The 18,889-nt window shown below is 61.2% G+C and overlaps 1 protein-coding gene across 5 annotated transcripts in view; it reads left to right on the top strand.

Annotated features, from left to right (window-relative positions):
- The window catches only part of GSE1 (Gse1 coiled-coil protein), a 416,692-nt gene that overhangs the window by 373,360 nt on the left and 24,443 nt on the right, over window positions 1-18,889 (top strand). For 4 of the 5 annotated variants that reach the window (XM_023752559.1, XM_023752558.1, XM_023752560.1 and 1 more), the window contains exons 3-4: window positions 6,156-6,374; window positions 18,102-18,301. In XM_023752559.1, the coding sequence (XP_023608327.1) occupies window positions 6,156-6,374; window positions 18,102-18,301 (419 nt within the window). The remainder of the gene's footprint in view (window positions 1-6,155; window positions 6,375-18,101; window positions 18,302-18,889) is intronic. The other variant, XM_006087012.3, reaches the window with a different exon arrangement.

Here is an 18,889-nt window from a genome sequence, read left to right as displayed (position 1 = left end):
TCTGGCAAAAGCACGTGGGCTCTGGGCTCTGGGCTCTGTTGGGCCAGACCTAGAAAGGTCCGGGGGGCGGGGGAGAACTGGGGCTCAGAAAGCTGGGGCTCAAAACGGTTGGAGGGGTTCTGGCGGTTGGAGGGGCCCAGGAGCTGTTGGATTTTGCCTCTGGGGGTCTGGCTGTGCTGGCTCTTTTCTCCTGTGGAGAGGGGACAGCTGAGGGGGCAGGAGGCCCTGTCTAGAGACACCAGCCTGTGATGCAAATGAGAAGGCCCGGGAGGCCACGGAAACCAGCTCATTCTCCTGCGGAGTCAATGTGTCGGGAGAGCTTGTACAAGGCAGAGAGGAGCCGGCCCTGCCTCCCCGGGCGCCCCCAGCCCCCAGCCCTCATCCATCATTGGCCTTCACGCAGCAGAGCTCATTCCCAGCTGTTAGGATAATGAATTTACATGAGCTGATAATGTAGACAAGAATTCAGTCAATGGCCAGAAGCGGCAGAAGTTAATAAATACCTCTCTAATGAGGGCAGGGGGAGTAGGCGCCCCAGGGCTTCCTAAGGGTGCAGGGGCCGCCCCCAGGCTCCCCTCCACCCACCCCTGGGCCTCCACAGTCACAGTGCCTGGCCTCAGCCAGACAACAGCTGTGTGTGGGAGGCCCAGGTCCACCTTTCTGGGCAGGACCTGGGGGGGAAGAGCAGCAAGCAGCCCTGAGTGACCCCCGGCCTGTACTAAGGAAGGAGTGGGAGGTTCTCAGAGCCCTGCCAGTCCACAGCAGGTCCAGGGTGACCCAGGGTCTGTGGGCCCCCCCAGTTTGGCCTGGTCTTTCTGTCCTAGGTGTGAGGGAGCTGCCATCCGGCGGTGGTGTCCCCCGGACCCCCTGCTGAGGCACACATGCTGAGGAGGAATGCTAATTTTAGATGCCTAATGAAGCTGCTCATTTGGAATTCTATTTTAAGTGACCTGACATCAGCAGAGCAGCTTTCCTGGCTCATAGCTCTTGGAGCCCATGGCTGACACCATGGCAGGGACACTGGCTATGGGGAACCCCCCAGGAACCCAAGGGGGCTATACATGGGGACACAGGCCACTGGCCGGGTTTGGGGAGCAGGTGCCAGGCTTTGTCTGAAGATGGGGAGGGCGGGTTCAGTGTGGGGAGGAGGGGTGTCACTGTCTGGATGCCAGCGGGAACTTGATGATGACATTCAGGTGGTGGCTGACCCAGGAGAGGAAGGAGAGGCAGACCTGGCCGTCGAGGGGGGCTGTAGGTGAGGGTTTGGGCTCCAGTTCCAGCAGGGACACCCCAGTTCCCTTGGCTTCTGCACCTGGCTGGCTGGCGGCCCTAGTCGGGGACACCCCCATGCTCCTGTTGGCTGTGCCAACTTCATGCAGGCAGGTCTCCATCTCTCTGAGGGCCCCCGTGTTTTGAAAACCTGGTTCACTGCAGAAATACTAGAACAGAGAGAGTTTAAAAAGGATAAAAAAGAGATTTGCTCCTCTTGCTGCCAACTGAAGATACCCACCACTGGCCATAAGGGACATGTGACATTTTGGGGTCTGGCCTGGGATTTGCCCTGTGGCACCACCTGCCCATCCAGCACCTCTGTGCCATCCTGCCCAGCACTGGCAGCTGGCAGTCACAGCATGTTCACCCGAGTTGCCAGCTGGCCAGCCTGTCACACGGCTACTGGGCAGTGACCTCACATCTGCTCCCCCGGCCTCTGGGACTGGTCATTGGGAGGTGCAACAGTTACACTGCCCATCCTCACTTCCCAGCTCCTCCTCCCTGTCTGTTGTGGCAGTGTACATGCGGTGTACAGCCGGCCCCTCTCTCAGCCCCAGAATGGGTCTGGATCTGGGCCCTGACCTTGTAAGCGGGATGTAGGTGCTGTGTTTGAGTAACCGGTCTGCTGCTGATCATGTTAGCCCTTCGATCCAAGCCTGCCCTTCCCCGTCTGTAGAATGGGCACAAAGACTCCTTTGTCTTAGGGTATTTGGGATTTAAAGAGGTAGCCACATCTCTAAAGAGTGTGGGGGGCGGGGGGGTGATTGATGGCATCAGAGAGGACTCTGTGGATAAAGGCACATAGTAATTCTTTGCAGATGGTTGAACCTCTTTTTCCATTACAGCTGATATTCAATATTATCTTATTTTAGCTTCAGATATACAGCATAATGGTTAGACGATCAGATGGTTGAACTTCTTGAGGTTCAAGAAAGAAGGGAGATAGGGACAGATTGAGAGGGTGGGCCTTGATGAGACACGTAGGCAGTGACACTCACGGATGCTGCATAACAAACTATCCCAAACCTAAAAAACAGCCAGGGACCCGGAAGCAGCTCAGCTGGCGGTTCTGGCTCAGTCCGCAGTGAGGCTGTCATCGAGCTGTTGCCTGGGCTTTTGTGTCTCCGGAGGCTTGATGGGGGCTGGAGGAGCAGCTGCCGGGATGGCACCTCACACAGCTATAGACGGGAGGGCGTGGCTCCCTGAAACACGGATTCTCAGCAGGCTGCTTGAGCATCCTCACAGCATGGCCGCTGACCACCCTCAGCTCAAGTGATCAGAGGGAACCGAAACCTCAGAAAGCGAAACTCTCAGGCGAGCTACTGTGGTGAAAGATATTTTAGCTCAGGGTGCGTGTTTACACCTTCGGTCAGACTTCATGGTTAGGTCTCAGACTGGGCAGGTGGTGTCATGAGTGGTTAGAATGCTGTGTCTGAGCCCAAGAAACGGGGTTCAAGTCCTAGATGTGCTGCTTAACGGTGTGGCCTTGAGCCGTCTGTATGGCCTTCACCAGCGTTCAAACAGCTCCTGGCTTTACTTCCCCCACTTGCAAGCTGCTGGCCGCTGGGCGATGCCTGAGGCCGTGAGGAGTGGGCACAGGGAGGGATGGTAAGTGGTGGCTCTGCGGCTGCGGCCTCTCCCGGGCTCTCCTGAGAGGTGCCCGAGGATCTGTGTGGCCTCTGAGGGTTGCTGAGATGTCCCCTGGGTGAGGGAGCCCTAGGGTCCCTCCTCACACACCTCATCTGCCAAGCGGCCCTTGTAGTGCCCTTCCTCTGAGCTCCTTGTCAGGACCTGGTGAACTTGAGGCCCTGCCTGGGGCCCCAGGCGGGCAGGCCTCCATCTTATGCCACTTAGCATCCGGAGACAACCCCCCAATTGGTGCATTGAGTGTGGGTGCTGAGCAGGACCCTGAGGACTTGTGGACTGCCCACATCAGCGCTTGTGTGTGGGGACACATCCTTGGTGTCCCCTGTGGGCAGCAGGACAAGAGCTCTGGTCCCCGGTGTCCTGAGTGTCAGCCTTCAGCTGCCGCTGCTGCCCACTCAGGGTCATGGCACTGGCTCTCTGCCCGAGGCCTGCATGCCAGGCTGGGCCTGGCTGTCTGTCCCCAAGGCCTGGGGAAGGCAGCAGCAGGAGGAGGGGTAGCGTTGGGGTACCCACCCTAAGCAGTGCACAGACTTCTGACACCGCCTCACCTCTGCCCCTCAAAGCCCCAGGTGGGGCAGTAGGCAGCCTCTGTCCTGGTTTGCTGAGCCTGACCTGTGTGGCCTTGGCTAGACCCCTCACCCGTCCGGACCCAGGAGCAGGGTTTTTGCCCCAGTTGGCTGATGGGCTGTATAATAACAAGTGATCCTTGGTATGTGCCTGCCCTGCTCTGAGCCCAGCACATAAATTAGCTCCTTGAATCCCTCCGGGACTAACCTCAATGAGGTGGACTTTCTCCTTATCTCCATTCTACAGACCAGGGATTGAGGCTCAGAGAGGTGAAGTGACTTGCCTCAGGGCTGCGGGGCCAGGTTAAAGCCCCAGGCGCCTGGCCGCTGAGTCAGTGCTGAGCCCTTACCTCCAGGCCCCTGCTTTCTGCTGACTCGTGGCCTTGGCCGCACCTCCCATCCTCTGTCCCTGCTGGCCATGGGAGGGGGGAAAGGACACTAAAGGCAGCCTGGGGCCAAGCTTCCGGAGCACGTTGTCCATGTGCTCACTGGTCCTTGAGTGGCTGGCTGGGCGCCAGGTTGGCTGAGAAAGGACTCTTGTCAGAACCTGTGCTTTCTGGCCATCAGGCTGCTAGGGGCAGGGACCCCGGTTCTTGGGTTTCTCTGCTGAGTTCTAGGTGACTGGACATGTGGCTCCCTCTCCCCACCCCTCCCCCGCCCTTCCAGAAAGAGGAGGACACCAGGGGTCAGCCGCGGGTCGGTGCCTGGGCTGCTCAGTGGGGCTGCTGCCGTGGGCACTGCTGCTCACGTGACCCGCCGGCAGCTGGGAAGCCAGCCTGCTGGCTGTGGGCACAGGGGCTCTTGAGGGGGTCCTTTGTTCCCGAAGTACAAGCCCTCACCCGAAAGAATGGTGTTCCCTCGAGCTTGCGCCTGCCTCAATATTGTCTTTTATGCGTCAGCTGCTTCCCCCGCCCCACTGCCACCGCCATGCACCCGGCCCTCGCCGAGACATTTTTCCTGCCCAGCGGGGACTGATGGCACCAGCATGGCCTGGCTCTCTGGGGCTCAGGGCTAGGGCGTGGGTTCAGGGGAAGTGGGTGGGCTGGTCTTGGGGGCCTGCCCCTGTGGGGGACCCCTGTGCTCAGCTGGCCGCATGGGGAGGGGCATGGAAGCAGGTTCCAGTCAGACCCGTTTAGACTTGACACAGAACCCTGCAGAGGTGAGGTGGGCTCTGGGTGGGGGGATCACAGCCTGGTGGGGGCTTGCTCCCATGCTCCTGCCCAGTTGTGTTCTTGGATTCCTGTGGTTGTGCTTGCCCCACCCCCACGCCCATGATGCCAAGAACCCCCTCCCTAGACGACCCCGCGGCCTTCCCAGGCCTCTGTCTGGGGGTTGGAGGGTAATTTGCTTCTTCCTGCGCATGACCTGTTGCCCCTGCCAGCTCCGAGGCCGCGGCCTCGATTTATGCCCTGGAATTGCACCGCAGGGAGGGAGCAGGGACTGGGCCTGGGCAGGTGGCCCCAGAGGCAGGAAATGTTCACGGAGAACTTATTTATGGCATCCTCTCTCGCCCAAGACGGAGCTGGGCCTGATTGATGGGGCGTGCGGGGCAGGGGGAGGTTCCGCCTCCTCGCTGACACTTGAATGGGACTGGAAAGGCCGGGCCTGTGATTAGGTGGCCAAGTCCTCCCGCATGGCGTCTGAGGTCACCCTGGTGGGCGGCAGCTCCTTGGCCAGTGTGGCCTGGCCCTGGCCCCCTGTGGGGAGGGGGTTCCCCGCCGATGACGGTTAGATCTGCAGTTCTGCATCTTGAGCTTCTCCAGGCAGGGTCTGCGCCCGGTGAGGGAGCACGGCGGGGTCTGTTCACTGTGCTCTGTCCCCCACTTCTCCCTCCACCGCTGACGTGGCCCATCCTCCACAGGCTGTTCTCGGGGGCACCTCCTCAGCTGGAGACCATTCAGGATCCCTGGGTGGCTTCGGGACTCAGGAGGGCATGGTGGCGACAAACAAGGCCTCCAGCCACCTGCCACCTCCGTGCACTGGCCCGCGCCCCCAAGATCTTTCCCTGCCCAGCAGGGGGCTGAGGGCACCAGCATGGCCTGGCTCTCCGGGATGTGTGTTCGGGGGAAGTGGGTGCACTGGTCTTGGGGGCCTGCCTCTATGGGGCCCCCATGCTCAATCAGATACCGGGTCTGCACTGTCTGAGCCTCTGTTTCCATTTTTCTAAAACGGGGACGGTAGCAGTGCCGGCCTCACCAGTTGTGCCAGAGGCCTGTCAGAAAGGTTAACCGTGAGTTGCCGGCCTGCTTGTCCTCATTATCACTGTTAGTCTGGCTGGCCCTTCCCCTTGCCTCAGTCTCCCTCCCCCAGGCCTGGTCCGGGATGATTTCTGAGGCTGTCACGTTCTCCCAGGCCTGCCCCGTGGCCCTGGCGAGGTTGTAGGATGGTGCAGGTCGAGCCATTGGGGTCCTGGGCGCATACCTTGTTCTTTCATTATGGATCCAGGCGGGTGGGGGTGTCCCTGGGCCCTCGGGGCCACTGGCTGGACTCGAAGCCCATTCTCTCTGCAGCACTGGCTCTGTCTGCTCTGCCTGCCTATCCTCTCGGGCCACCCAGGCTGCTCCTGCTCCCTGCATGCCCCTGCTGGCCAGACCCCTGAGCCCCGGACCCCGCTCTGGTGCTGGCCTCCTGCTCTCTGGGTGACCTCTGGTTCTTCTCTTCCTGTTTCAGGCATGAGCCATGAGCCCAAGTCCCCTTCACTAGGAATGCTTTCCACCACGACCAGGACCACCGCCACCGTCAACCCCCTCACCCCCTCGCCGCTCAATGGCGCCCTGGTGCCCAGCGGCAGCCCCGCCACCAGCAGTGCGCTGTCGGCCCAGGCCGCGCCGTCTTCCAGCTTTGCCGCTGCGCTGCGCAAGCTCGCCAAACAGGCAGAGGAGCCCAGAGGTAAGAGGCGCACGCCAGGCCATGACCGAGGGAGGGAGAGGAGCCCCCGTGCCTTCCTGCCAGGCCGCTCCGCTCCAGGGGCGGCCCGGGAAGCGGCTGGTCCCACCAGCAGGAGCCAGGGCTCCAGTCCCCTCTTGGTTTTCCTGTGCTGGTTCTGTCTGGTGGGAGCAGCACAGTGAGCTGCAGGCCCTCCCGGACCCCTGCCCGGCCAGCGAGCCCACCCAGCCATGGGCACCTCTGCTTGGCTTCTGCTTTCGCTCTGTCCTGCCTCTGTCCTTTCTTGGCTCCAGGAGCCACCGTGGGGGGGTCAGTGGTGGGATGCGCACCCGGCTGAGGAAGGTGGACCTGCTGGGCCACCGGAGCCCTGAGTGGCCTCGGGAGTGCTGAGCCCTGACCCGCCTCCCTGGAGCCCCTGGCAGCCCACTCCCCAGGTCACCTGTCCCTAGAGAGCCATGTGGCTCCAGGCTCTGATGCCCATCCCAGTGTGTCTGGGAACAGGCTCTGGACACTTGAATGATCCTGGAACAGGGTTTCTGGGGCAGCCCCCCACCTCACTGAAGCAGGGATTGCTCGGTGGCATGGACAGGGGTTGGTGTCCCCGAGCGGTCCAGAGCCCTAGCTCCTGGTGTCTTTTGGGCAGTGACGTGCTGTGTGACATTGGCAAACGCTGACCCTCTCTGAGCTTCCCTCTTCTTGTTTGAACCCTGAGGCTCTCGGTGCCTCTGGCTTCGGGCACTCCTCAGGATGAGCGTCCTGCTGGCCCGTGTTAGTTGTGGGCCAGGGCAGCTGGTTCGACGAGTGGGGGGAGGGGCGGTTTTCACCGAGCTGTCAGGAGACCTGGGCCCATGCGGGTCAGGGCTCAGCACCCTCTGGACTTACCGCTAGGAGGCGGGGGCCCACATCTGGGGCAGAGAAAGTGGGTACTCTGGGTGCCTCTACCTGTCGTCTGCCTCGCCCCAAAGGCCCAAGACTTGGCATCTGGGTTCCAGGGCCCTCGAGGGCACCCAGGAAACACGTGTGCAGGAAGGAGCTGTGTCGGTTCCTGTGGGCTCTGTGGCCTCAGCTCAGTGGAACAGACATTTGCCCTGACCTGGGCTTGCTGGGGGTTCTTCAATTCTGGGATCTCGTCTCTTCCCAGGCCCCTTGTACTACCTGGTTTTGGGATGGAGGAGGATGTGTTGGGGGAATGAGCTTAGAATTGATGGGCAGGATGGCATTGGCCCAGGAGGGAGGACCACTGGGGCCTGCTTTCACGTCCACTCGCTGAGGGCTGCTCCGTCCACTTGGGCAGTGCAGCTGCCAGCAGACCTTCCACGTCGCTGCATGCACACCCCTCCTCACCCTCCACGCCGGCCTGGGGACCCCATGGCCACTTCTGAGCGACAGGCTGCAGACGTGACAGCGTCAGTGTCAAGAGGCCTGGCTGCCTGGGGTCACAGTGCACCGCCCAGCTGAAGAGCAGGTGCCCAGAGGAGGCAGCGAGCTGAGCTCTCTGCCTGGACCCAGTGAGGCCCCAGACCAGACAGCCGGGCAGGCTGCAGGGCGCCCGGGGAGCCGCGCACATACCTGGAATTGAGGCTCGGGGTCTCCTCAGAGCCTGTGAGAAGCCCCTGGGGCAGAGTTTGCCCAGCAGCTCCCTGCTTTGGCTGTCTTCTCTAAGAGCGTTCCAGAAGACAAAGAAACGGCTGGCGTGGCTTTCAAAGCAGCGTGTGGGAGGACGCTGGTCCCGCCTGGGCTGAGTCACCCCGAGTGTCAGGGCTTCAGCAAGCAGCTGTGTCCACTCCCGGCCCGCTGGGCTCGAGTCCCAGAGTGACACCCCACATCTGCAGAGGATATGGCAACGAAAGGGCACACGTCCCTCCTTGCCAAGGCAGGTGGTGGAGAGGCCTGCAGATGCGGGCCCACACGTAGGCAGGGAGCAGGAGCTGCCTCAATGGCTCTTTGGCTCCTCGCCAAGGCCCGAGGCTGGCCCAGCGTCTGGGGTGAGTGGCGGCCCAGGAGGCAGCCAGTGTGCCAGAGGCTGCTGGGCCTCGTTGGCTGGGAACAAAGTGTGCTGCTGACGGGGGTCAGGCTCTGTGGCTACAGCCGAGTGTTTTGTGTGACGCCCTGGGAAGTGTCGGTAGAAGGTGACCCACGCTGGCCTGAGCTCTTACCGTCGTCCAAGCGTGGTGTCTGCTGCTGGTTTCCTGAGGTTATTCCCCTTGTTCTGCTGAGAAAGCGGAAGTTTGGGTGGGGCTCGGCATCTGTGGGCCTTGGAGCAGTATGTGGACCCCAGGATGCTCTGATTCTCAAGTTTTGCTGTGTGTGTGCCTGGGCCTTGTCACCTTGTACCTGGCTGTGGCAACCACGAGCAAAGCGGAGTGCTCGAAGCCATGGCAATGAGCTCAGTTTGCAATCCTCCACCTGGTCAGCCCTAGTCGGGGCCTTGATGTAAAGAAATGAGACGCTTAGTGACCCTATGGCACCTTCTCTGGGTCATACCCCATGCCCGGCCCCATTTTTCTCACTGAGTCACCCTTGCTCTGGCCTTGCCGTCTCCATCTGCAGAAGTGGCTGGCAGCCAAGTTGGTCCATGGCGCAGCCGGAGAAGCCGAGGCCAGAGAGGTCAGGTTGTAAGCTGCTGCTGCTGGCTTTCCGAGTGTCTGGAGAGCGGGGTGAGGACCACTGGCCTGAGCGGTGACCTCAGTAGGGAAGGAGGCCCCTGTGCCCCCCTGCCATGGTTCAGAGCTCTCAGTAGTCCGTGCCTCCCTGGAGGGTGTGGGGGACAAGAGGGGGCAGCTTCTGGAAGCCGGGGGCAGCGAGGCACGGGGTGCAGGGCGCAGCGATGTAGAGCGCAGCATGTCCCAGCTCCCTGCTCTGCCTCCCCTCCCTAACCGACAACCAGGGGACTTTGGGCAGGCTTGGCAGTGGGCGAGGGGTTACACTTGTTCATTTTTTAAGATAAAAGTCACCCTGCAGCGGTTCTCAACCTGTGGGTTGCGACCATCGGAAAACACATATAGCATATCAGATATTTACATTACGATTCATACAGTAGCAAAATTACAGTCATGAAGTAGCAACGAAAATAATTTTATGGTTGGGGGTCACCACAACATGAGGAACCGTATTAAAGGGTCGTGGCATTAGGAAGGTTGAGAACCACTGCGAGGGTACAGCTCTGATGTTTAGTGTATTCAGAGTTCTGTAACCATCACCATTAGTTCCAGCACCTTTTCATCACCCCTAAAAGAACCCGGGACCCGCTGGCCGCCACTCCGCCATGGGGGTGCTCTACTGGGTGCTACCTCTGTGGGTCACAGCCGTGCGCTGCCTTCCAGCCCCTCCACGGTGCAGTGCAGGACTTCGTGCCTTCCCCTGACACAGCGCCCCTGAGCTGGGTGGCACACACCCCTGTTCCCTCCTTAGTCACAGCAGTGATGTTTACTGAGCACTGGCTACATGCTGCCGGCCCCGCCCCCCCCCCCCCCCCCCAGCCCCTCGTGCTCAGCGTAGCCCTGGCCTCTGTTCTCTGTTTTGTTGGTGGACGACATCATTGAGATTGAAGCTTCCCACACCATCAGCAGAGAGGACTCGTGTCACAGGACACTGCTACCTGATGTTTCTCCCACCAGGCCAGGCCTCTTGTCTCTGAGGGGGGCCCCGGACAGTGGGGTAAGGGCCCTCATACTCCCGGAAGTGCTGGCATCTCAGCACCTGGGGATTGAGGTGGCTCAGGACCCCATGGTCGCCTCCCACAGCACCACCCCCTCAGGCAGAGGTGCTGGAGCCAGAGCGGCTTCCAGACCAGCACAGGCCCCCGCCCGCCCCGCCCCGCCCCGCCCCGCAGGCCCATGGAAAGCTGACTGGCTTTGGCTTTGTCAGCCCCAGGCTGCCCGAGTGCCTGTCCCAGCCTGGAGCACATCCGGTTCACCTTTGACCGTCATCTTATTTTGAGCCGAGGACCAAGCTGTCCCCTCTGCTTCTCCGGCTCTAATGCCTTTCCTCGCGTGTCCCGAGGGTGCGGTTTAAAACTCCAGTTCAGAGGCAGTAATCTGTGCTCTGTGTCTGCTCTGCCGGAGAAAGGCCGGAGAAAGGCCGGAGAAAGGCTGCGGGGAGTCGGCCCTCCGTGGGGAACCTTATCTTTCCTGAGACTCCCAAACGCGCATTCTTTCCATTGCAGCAGAACCGGCCTGATCAGTCCCCCTGTGGCCAGTGTGGCCGGGCGCCCATCCCTAGGGGCCGGATGCCTGCTACGCCTGGACCGCCTGACCCTTTACCCACCCCGGGGCGGGCGCTATCGGGCAATTAGTGGATTCTGGTTCACGTCCCGGCAGTGCGACCCTGGCCCTGTCACCTCACCTCTGTCTTTTCTCAGGATGAGGATACCATCTACCTCATAGATCCTGATGATTCAGCAGGAACACGCTAGCGCCAGGCACAGCAGCTGTGTGCCGTGAATGAGGGCCGCCAGGGCCGCCAGTTCCTCTCTACCCGGACTACTGCCACCCCCACCCCCACCACTAATGCCACCACCCTCTCCTCTGCCCCCTCCCCCTCCAGAAGCCCAGCCTGGGGTTTGAGGGCCTCCCTGGGAGGGGCCTGGGAAGGAGGTGTCTCCATTGTGGGGGGGGGGGTGCTCCTGGACACTGGCAGCTGCGCCCGGGTCTCGGGCTGGCCACAGTGAGAGGCAGAGAGCCCAGCCCGTCCGGGCTGCGGTCAGCCATTGCCGCCACAGCTGGTCCTGCCTGTGCCGATGGCATGGGGTAGTCCAGGCCCAGGGCGGCCTCTCTCCTTCCCCAAGTCCCTGGTCTTTACTCCTTGGGAGAAAGGGGCCCACGGAGTGACCAAGCCACACCACATTCTGGAAGGAGCCTCGGGCTACAGGTTTGGGTCTAAATCCCAAGTCTGGGTCTGACCCCAGTGCACCCATGGGACCCTTTGTCAGTGGCAGGCCAAGGGGCCCCACCGTGGACTGAGGTGTCACGCAGGCAGTGCCCCTGATGTCTGTCATCAGCTACTGGAGCCCGTCCCTCGTTGCCCTGCCCGTCAAAGCGATGTCTCCGGGGCCACTCGGCCTTTCCTCCGTCCTGGAAGCTGCTAGGCCAGTTCCAGCCTTGGGCTGGCCTCCCCTCCTGCCAGGCCCCCTCCCAGAACCTCTTCTGGACAGAAACCATGCCCCCATAGGTGTCTGACGCCCCAGTTTGGGCCTTGGAATGAGTCCCAGGCAAGAAGTCCCAAGACCCCTGTCACAGGTCGTGGCCCCTCTCAGCCTCCTCCGGGCTGGCAGGGCCTGCGGGTGTCCCCAACCGGCCCGGGGGCTTGGAGGTGCTTGCTGAACGGCTGGGTGAGGGTGCGAGACAGTTTGTTCGCCCTTTGGGCCTGCCTGGCCCTGGCTGGGGTCTGATAGCTGCTCGCTCTGTCCTAGGAGCCTCCTCAGCCTGACCCTTCCCCTCTGCACCCCACAGAGGGCGAGTCTGGTAGCCTGTGTCCCCGCTGTCCGGAGCGTGACAGGGCGGCTTTCACAAGCTGTGTGGCAATCTGCTCGCCTCCGCCGCCGCGGCATCTCCCGTGAGGCTGCCGCGCTGAGAGCTGGGGCTGCAGAGCAGAGGGCCCGCCGTCCTCAGCCACTGGGGGCAGGTGTCCGGTGCCCAAGACACCCGGGCCTGTGCACATCCGGGGACACATCAGGCCAATCCTAACTCATCCACTCTTGTCCCTGCACGTCTTACAGAGGCTGATGGTCACAGCACACGGTTCCTCGGCTCCTGGAGAGTGCCTGGGGCTCGCCTGTGGGGGTGGGATCTCCTCCGGCAGCTGTGGCCTGGGGGCCTTCTTTGTGGCCAGGTGCTGGGCGCGGTGGAGCGAGCAAGGGTGGCCTCTGAAGCCATGTGGGCCCATCCACGTCCCATGGCGTCCGTGTCGGACGTGTGACGTGCCGCCCTGAGCCTGTGGGACGGGCGAGTGGCCTCACCCTGCGGCATCTGCACTGAGCACAGGCACCGGTTTTGTCGCCTGTAAAATGACCAAGCTACCGCGGCTTTCTCTGGATCAGACATCAGGAGGTTGACAAGGGTGGCGATGGTGGCAGCCGGACTTGAATTTCTAGCTGTCGTTCAGGTCCAGAGCCCCAAACGCTGGGTCCCCAGCCAGCTTCCTTCCCCAGTGTCAGTTGGCTGCCTGCCTCGTCTTGTCCCTGACTTTGCAGGCGGGTCCGGTTACCATTGAGCCCCTGGAGCCGCCTGGAACCAAGGTCCGGCCCCTGAGTCCCAGGGCAGTGGGAGCGCCCTCCCGCTGTTTGCGTTTGGAGCTGTGTCTGCCTCCGCGTGCCCATCGCTCAGCCAGCCTGAGGGGCCTCTCCTGTGCTGCTGCCACAAAGCAAACGGGGAGGAGAGATCCCGCCTGGCACCCTCGCCGCTCGCGCGTGTGTGTCAGCCTGCGGCTGGCAGGCTTGGCGAGGTGGCATCTCCCTGTGGGTGTCTTCAGCCCCATCTGTCTCTGCACAGGTGTGAGCTCCGGCAGGGGCGCCCTCGGCGCCTCTCCCTTCTCTTCTGTCTGCTGGGCTGGGATTCTGGAGGCAGGTGGGCAAGGGAGGCCGAACCGGGGAAAACGCAGCCCTGGGAAGGGGCAGCAGGCATGCCTGGGAGCTGAGCGCCGGCGAGATGGGAGGGGAGGCAGGGTGAGCGGGGGAGGCGAGCAGAGCAGTGGACTGGCGGGTGAGACCAGCTCTGGATATTAAGAGCGTTGGCCTCCCCTGGCCGTGATGATGCAACAGTGACTTTCCCTGTCACCCTGAGCCCCCTCGGCCTCCTCACCCCCCTTCCCTTGCCTCCCTGGTGTACCCCTCTCGGCTTCTGCACCCTAACACAGCAGCATTGCCCCTCAATTCAGGAGCCCGCTGGCCTTCCAGTCCTGCTCACCAGCAAGTCATTGGCCCCTGGAAATGCATTTCGTGGTAAAGATCTGCATCTCACCCTTGCTGGTTTGGGTTTAGTAACAGTCACATGACAATAAGTCAGGTGCAGGAACGTGCTGGTGGCCATGGAGTAGAGTGGGGCCTCCGCCTGTCCCCCTCCCCTTCCCTCCCAGCCAGTGGAGAAGCTCCAGGTGGCAGGTGGCAGTGTCCTGTGCCCGGCTGTCCCCTCTGGGCCAGGCCTGCTGTGAGTCCAGAGGGTTCCCACCCCACTCCCACTACCCTGTGCTTTTGACGGGGACTTCATCTCCCTGACCCCACGCTCCCGTTCCCACCGGCACAGGTTGGACTTCCATTCAGGGTCCACTGTTCCCGTTTCCTTGGGGACCTTTCAGGGAAAGGAAGCAGAACCCAAACTGGGACAGTGGGTCCGGTGTCTGTCCCACTCCACTGCCTGCTGGCCGGGAGGCTGCCTTCAGGCCCCACCGCCCCTGTGGACCTCACACATGAAGGGGTCCGGCTGATCGATGGCCAGACCCCTTTCCGGGTCCAAATGGCATGAGGCCACCAGGCCAGGGTTCCTACATCCTGGGTGGGGCTGGGGACGGCGAAGGAGCAGCCTGGGGAGAGAGGGGCTTGTGGGAGGCTGTCTCCCAGTGGGTCCGCTGCCCACACCAGGCCGAGGGCTCCCTCAGCACCGCGTCCACCGGTGGCAGCCAGAGTCATGGTGTCCCCAAGGTTGTGACGGCCTGACAAAGTTCTCACTGCGTAAGGTCGGCCCAGAGACCAGAACAGATGCAGAAACAGGAGAGCGGAGGGCCGGGCAAGCAGAGCACAGAGGATCCCCGGGCTCCCTCCTCCCCGCTCTGGGTCTCAGGTCAGGCCTGCACTTGGGAAGCTCAGCCGGAAGGGACCCGTGCTGCTCTGCTGCTCACTTGCAAATCAGTAGCAGCTGCCTCCTGCTGGCTTCCGAGCTGTCCATGCAGTGCTGCCCCCCAGCCCCACGTGCCTCTCAGGATGGTGTCCCCATGGTCCTTTTTTAGAGAAATATCAGGTGGTCACCGTCGTCTTCTCTGCTCTCTGTCACGCCCCCAAGCTAGGCAGCCTACTCAGTGCAGGGTCCGGCCTGGGGTGGACAAGGGCTATTTGGTGTGACTGCGACCAGTCCTTGCCCTCTGCACCCTACAGTGTCCCAAGCCAGGGCGGTCCTTAGTGACACAGAGATCCTTGTTAAGGGCATGCAGTTGGTGCTCAATAGTTGTTTGCGTGGCTGGTTAAGTGCACGTCGAGGAGAGCTGACAGGCTGCTGCAGTGTTGCAGCTTTATTTCCAGGCCTCCCTCTCCTCCCCTTGTGGCATCTTTGGGGTCTCAGCTGTTAATTACATGTGCCCAGGCGGCCCGAGGCGCTAATCCTCGAAGTCAGGCAACAGAGGTGACACTGAGTGCTCTGCCTCTTGTCATCTCCAATCCGCCTGCGTCCACTGCCTCCCGCCGCATGCCTCCAGTTAATTACAGCGATCACGGCCCTTCCGCCGCCGCCCCGCCGCCCAGAGAACAGGGTCGGGTGGCCGCTCGCTAATTGGCGGGTGCGTGGTCAGGGATCGATGGCGTGCTCCGCTGGCTACTGACAGCCCGGCCCCAAGGGATTAGGCACTAATTGTGGATGGCCTCCCAGGCGCCCCCCACCCCCAGCCCCCTCATTCTTAGAAAGGAGGCTAATCCGGAGACTAATGATGTAGGGTGGTGTGCAGGGAAGAGAGCGGGCAGAGGCCAGGTGGCCCTGAGTCTCCCCAGGCAGTTCCACAATCCCCTGGGCTGTCCGGTGCTCCTCCTCCCCAGGAGGAATGTAGGCGCCTCCCTCCCTGAGGCCCAGAAGCTGGTGCAGGATGGGGCTCAAGGTGTCTGGTCTCATCTTCCCTAAGCCCTGCAGGACAACAGTCTATCTGGCCTTTGACCCCAACTTGGCCTCCGGGCAGCTGCAGCCTCTGCCTTGATGGGTGGGGGCTCTTGGTGTGTTTGTTTTATTTCTTTACATTTTTGGCTCCAAAGCATGAATATCCACCCTCCCTCCACTCACAGGCAGAGGTTAGACAGGGTCGCCCAGAGTGCAAGCTGGGCGCACAGTAGGTCCTTCGGGCAGCCAAGTATCTGAGGCTTTATGCACAGTGGTCACATCAACACCACTCACAAGGTGATACTCCCAACCATCCGTTGATGATGATGGATCAAGAAAATGGGGTCCCTTCATACAGTGGAATATTACTCAGCCATGAAAAGGATGCAGGCCGGACACAGGGTGCAGTTGGGTGAACCATAAAAACATCATGCTGAGTGAGAGAAGCTGACACAAAAGGCTGCATGTCGTATGGTCCCATTTACATGAAATGTCCAGCATAGGTAAATCCATGGGGACAGAGGGCAGATCAGTAGTTACCAGGGGCTGGGGGAGGGGAGAGTGCTAATGGGTAGGGAGTTTCTTTTGGGGGTAAAGAGAACATTCTAGAATTGATTGTGGTAATGGTTGCACAGCTGTGAATATACTAAAAACCACTGAATCCACAAACTTGATATGGGGGAGTTCTTTGGTGTGGGAGTCATATCTCAATAAAGATGCCACAAACCAGAAAAAGGAGATTGGTAGAGATTCCATGGAAATTCCTTTTTTAAAGAGCAAGATCCCTGCCTAGTATTTTGTATTTTTCCAAAAATTTAAATGAGCTTTTTATCCAAATACTAGAGGCCCAGAGCATGAAATTCATGCACGGGTAGGGTCCCTAGGCCTGGTCGGCGATCAGGGTCAATCTGTGGGGCGATCAGGGAACCCCCGCTGGCACCCGCCTTGACTGGCCTGGGGCCTGCAGGCTGGGGGCAGCTCCTGCATTGAATGTCTGCCCCCTGGTGGTCAGTGCACGTCATAGCAACTGGTCGTTCCACTGGTCTTTCTGCCGTTTGGTCGATTTGCACATTAGGCTTTTATTATATAGGATAAATACCTACAAAAGAGTGCACAGACCATAAGCGTCCAGTGAGACGAATTTGCAGAGTGAACCACAGGCCGGAAACAGTGAGGCCCCGCCCCTCTCGGGGGGGTGGGGGGTGGGGAGTGGACAGCAGGTACAACTGCATTCAGACCCTGTAGCTGCGTTTCTCGTTTTTCATCTTCACTCGGTGGTGTTGCTGTGACTCCCTCTGTGCCTGAGGCTCTGGCTGCTTCCTGCCCTCTGTGCCTGCTCTATCCTGACACCACTTTGGTGGACGCCAGCCCTGTTGTGCCAGGTATAGACCCAGGAGCAGGATGCCAGGCCAGGCCCTGGGCAGATAACAGCCTGAGGAGACGCAGGCTGTTTCCCAAAGTTGCACAAACCTGGTGAGGGTCTGGGTGCCATACCCTCCCAACTTACCGCCAGGATTTCCTCCATCGGCTGTCAGAGTGGACGGCGGCCCACCGGCCCCCGGGAGCCGCTGGGTCAGCCCCAGCTTGTTTCAGAACCTCGGAGGCCTCCCCGCGGGAAGCAAGGCCGCTCCCGTCCTGCCCTGTGGGCTGTCCCCTGGCGGTAGGGCATCGGACCAGGAGCCTGGGAGCTTGCCCCCGCTGGTGGGGGCAGAGCTGGGATCTAAACCCAGTGCTTGGTTCCGGGGCTTGGCACAGGCAACTGGGGGTTGCCAAATTTTAGGGTGTGGGCCATGGTTGCCTGGTCCATCTGGAGAATGGGGACAGCATCCCCCACATGACTCCTCACTGCCCATCCGGCCGGGTACTGACGGGTGGGAGCTGGGAGTGAGGGGCCTCCTGGCCGGGCATTGTTCCAGGGTCGCTGAGCTGGGCAGCTCTTGGGGCACAGCCTGTGGGCTGGGTGGGGGCAGGTCTGGCTGGACCGGGTGTCTCCCTATAGGGCTGCCCGTACAGCTGTGCAGGCTGCGCACAATGCTAGGGAGGAGCCACACGGAAGAGGCCCAGGTGGGAGCACCTGGCTCAGGGCCGAGCTCTGTCTGTCCGTGGGGCCTCCTCTCTGAGGCCACTCTGCCTCCTGGTCACGTCACTGAGGCCGCACTTGGCTGGTCGGGGCCTCTGGGTCGGGAGGGAGTGAACCACGGTAATTCCTTCATCTCAGTGATGCCTTGGCAGCTGCGATCGTCTGCGAGCCCATGAGCCGTAGGCCGCCCTCTAAGCTAAGGTTTTACTTGGTAACATGAGAGTGGCCACTGGAGATAGTGTGGAGACCAGTGTCCCTGGGACCGACACAAGCTCTGAACAAATTCGGGGAGGATGCCTAGAAGCTGATGGGATTTCTCCTTCCAGAAGGGGAGGTCGGTGCTGACACCTGCTTCTGCCGCCGCCCCGGGCTGCAGGTGCCCCAGGTGGGGCTCTTAGAGACAGAGGTGTCCAGTGGTACATCCTTAGAGGGGGTCAGCGTTTGCCCCTCTAAGTCCGGATGTGAGGTGGGCATCCCCAGGCTGCTACTCAGGACTGTCAGCAGCAGCCTTTATGCCAGATCTACCCAGACCAAGGCTGATACCCAGAATCCATACGAGAAGCGTTCAGGTGCCAGCTCTACACCCCTGGCCGCAGAGCACACAGCCGCCCAAGCTCATCCAACCCTGTGACCATGCTGCTGGGCGGCTGCGTGCGCAGTGCCAGTGGTGGGACAGGTGTGCCCTCGCCTGCCTGGTGCCCGGCACTAGTTGAATCTTGGCTGTGATGTGATAAAGTCTGGGGGTCCGGGTGCTGCTGTTCACGGCTCTCAGATGAGGTCTGGGTCTGAGATGGGGCTGGAAGCATGAGCCGGGCGCCGACCCGGCTGACTCCACACTGAGGCTCTGTCCTTCTCTTACAGGGTCTTCACTGAGCAGTGAGTCGTCCCCTGTGTCCTCTCCAGCCACCAATCACAGCTCCCCTGCCAGCACGCCCAAGCGCGTGCCCATGGGCCCCATCATCGTCCCCCCCGGGGGCCACAGCGTCCCTAGCACGCCCCCCGTGGTGACCATCGCCCCTACCAAGACCGTCAATGGCGTCTGGAGGAGCGAGAGCCGGCAGGTGAGTGCCCGGGCGCGTGGTGGGTGTGACCACAGGCCCCAGGTGTGGGAAGGTGGCCTTCCACAGGGGAGGACTGGATTGCGGGGTTCAAATCCCTCACTCCCAAACCCCTGCTCTCCTGGGCCTCTGTCTTCTCTGCAAAATGAGGTGGCACAGAACCTACCAGGGGGGTCCGTGCAAAGTAAGTCCATTCGTGGGTGTGATTGTCCTCCAGCTGCCACCACCCAGCACCACAGACAGGCGCTTCCAGGCGTCCTCGCGGCTCTGGAGCTGGGAGTCTGCGATCAGGTTGTCGGGGGGCTGGCTTCTCCGGGGGCCGCTCCCTGGCCTGTCACCGCGTCTTCTCCGTGTCTTCGCCCGGTCTTCCCTCTGTGCACGGCTGTGTCCTAATCCTTTCTTATAAGGACACCAGTCATGTTGGGTCAGGGCCCACCCTGATGACCTCATTTAACTTCCCCGCATCTTTAAAGGCCCGATCTCCAAATCCGGGCACATTCTGAGGTCCTGGGGGCTGGGGCTCCCACAGGAATGTGGGGGGACATAATATAATTCCACCCGTAACCCCGTGTAAAGTGCTTAAAATGGTGT

This window comes from Myotis lucifugus, unplaced genomic scaffold (assembly GCF_000147115.1).
Source record: "Myotis lucifugus unplaced genomic scaffold, Myoluc2.0 scaffold_35, whole genome shotgun sequence".
NCBI classification, from domain to species: domain Eukaryota; kingdom Metazoa; phylum Chordata; class Mammalia; order Chiroptera; family Vespertilionidae; genus Myotis; species Myotis lucifugus.
Note: the sequence above shows the minus strand (reverse complement) of the source record. Positions and strands in the feature narration are given on the sequence as shown.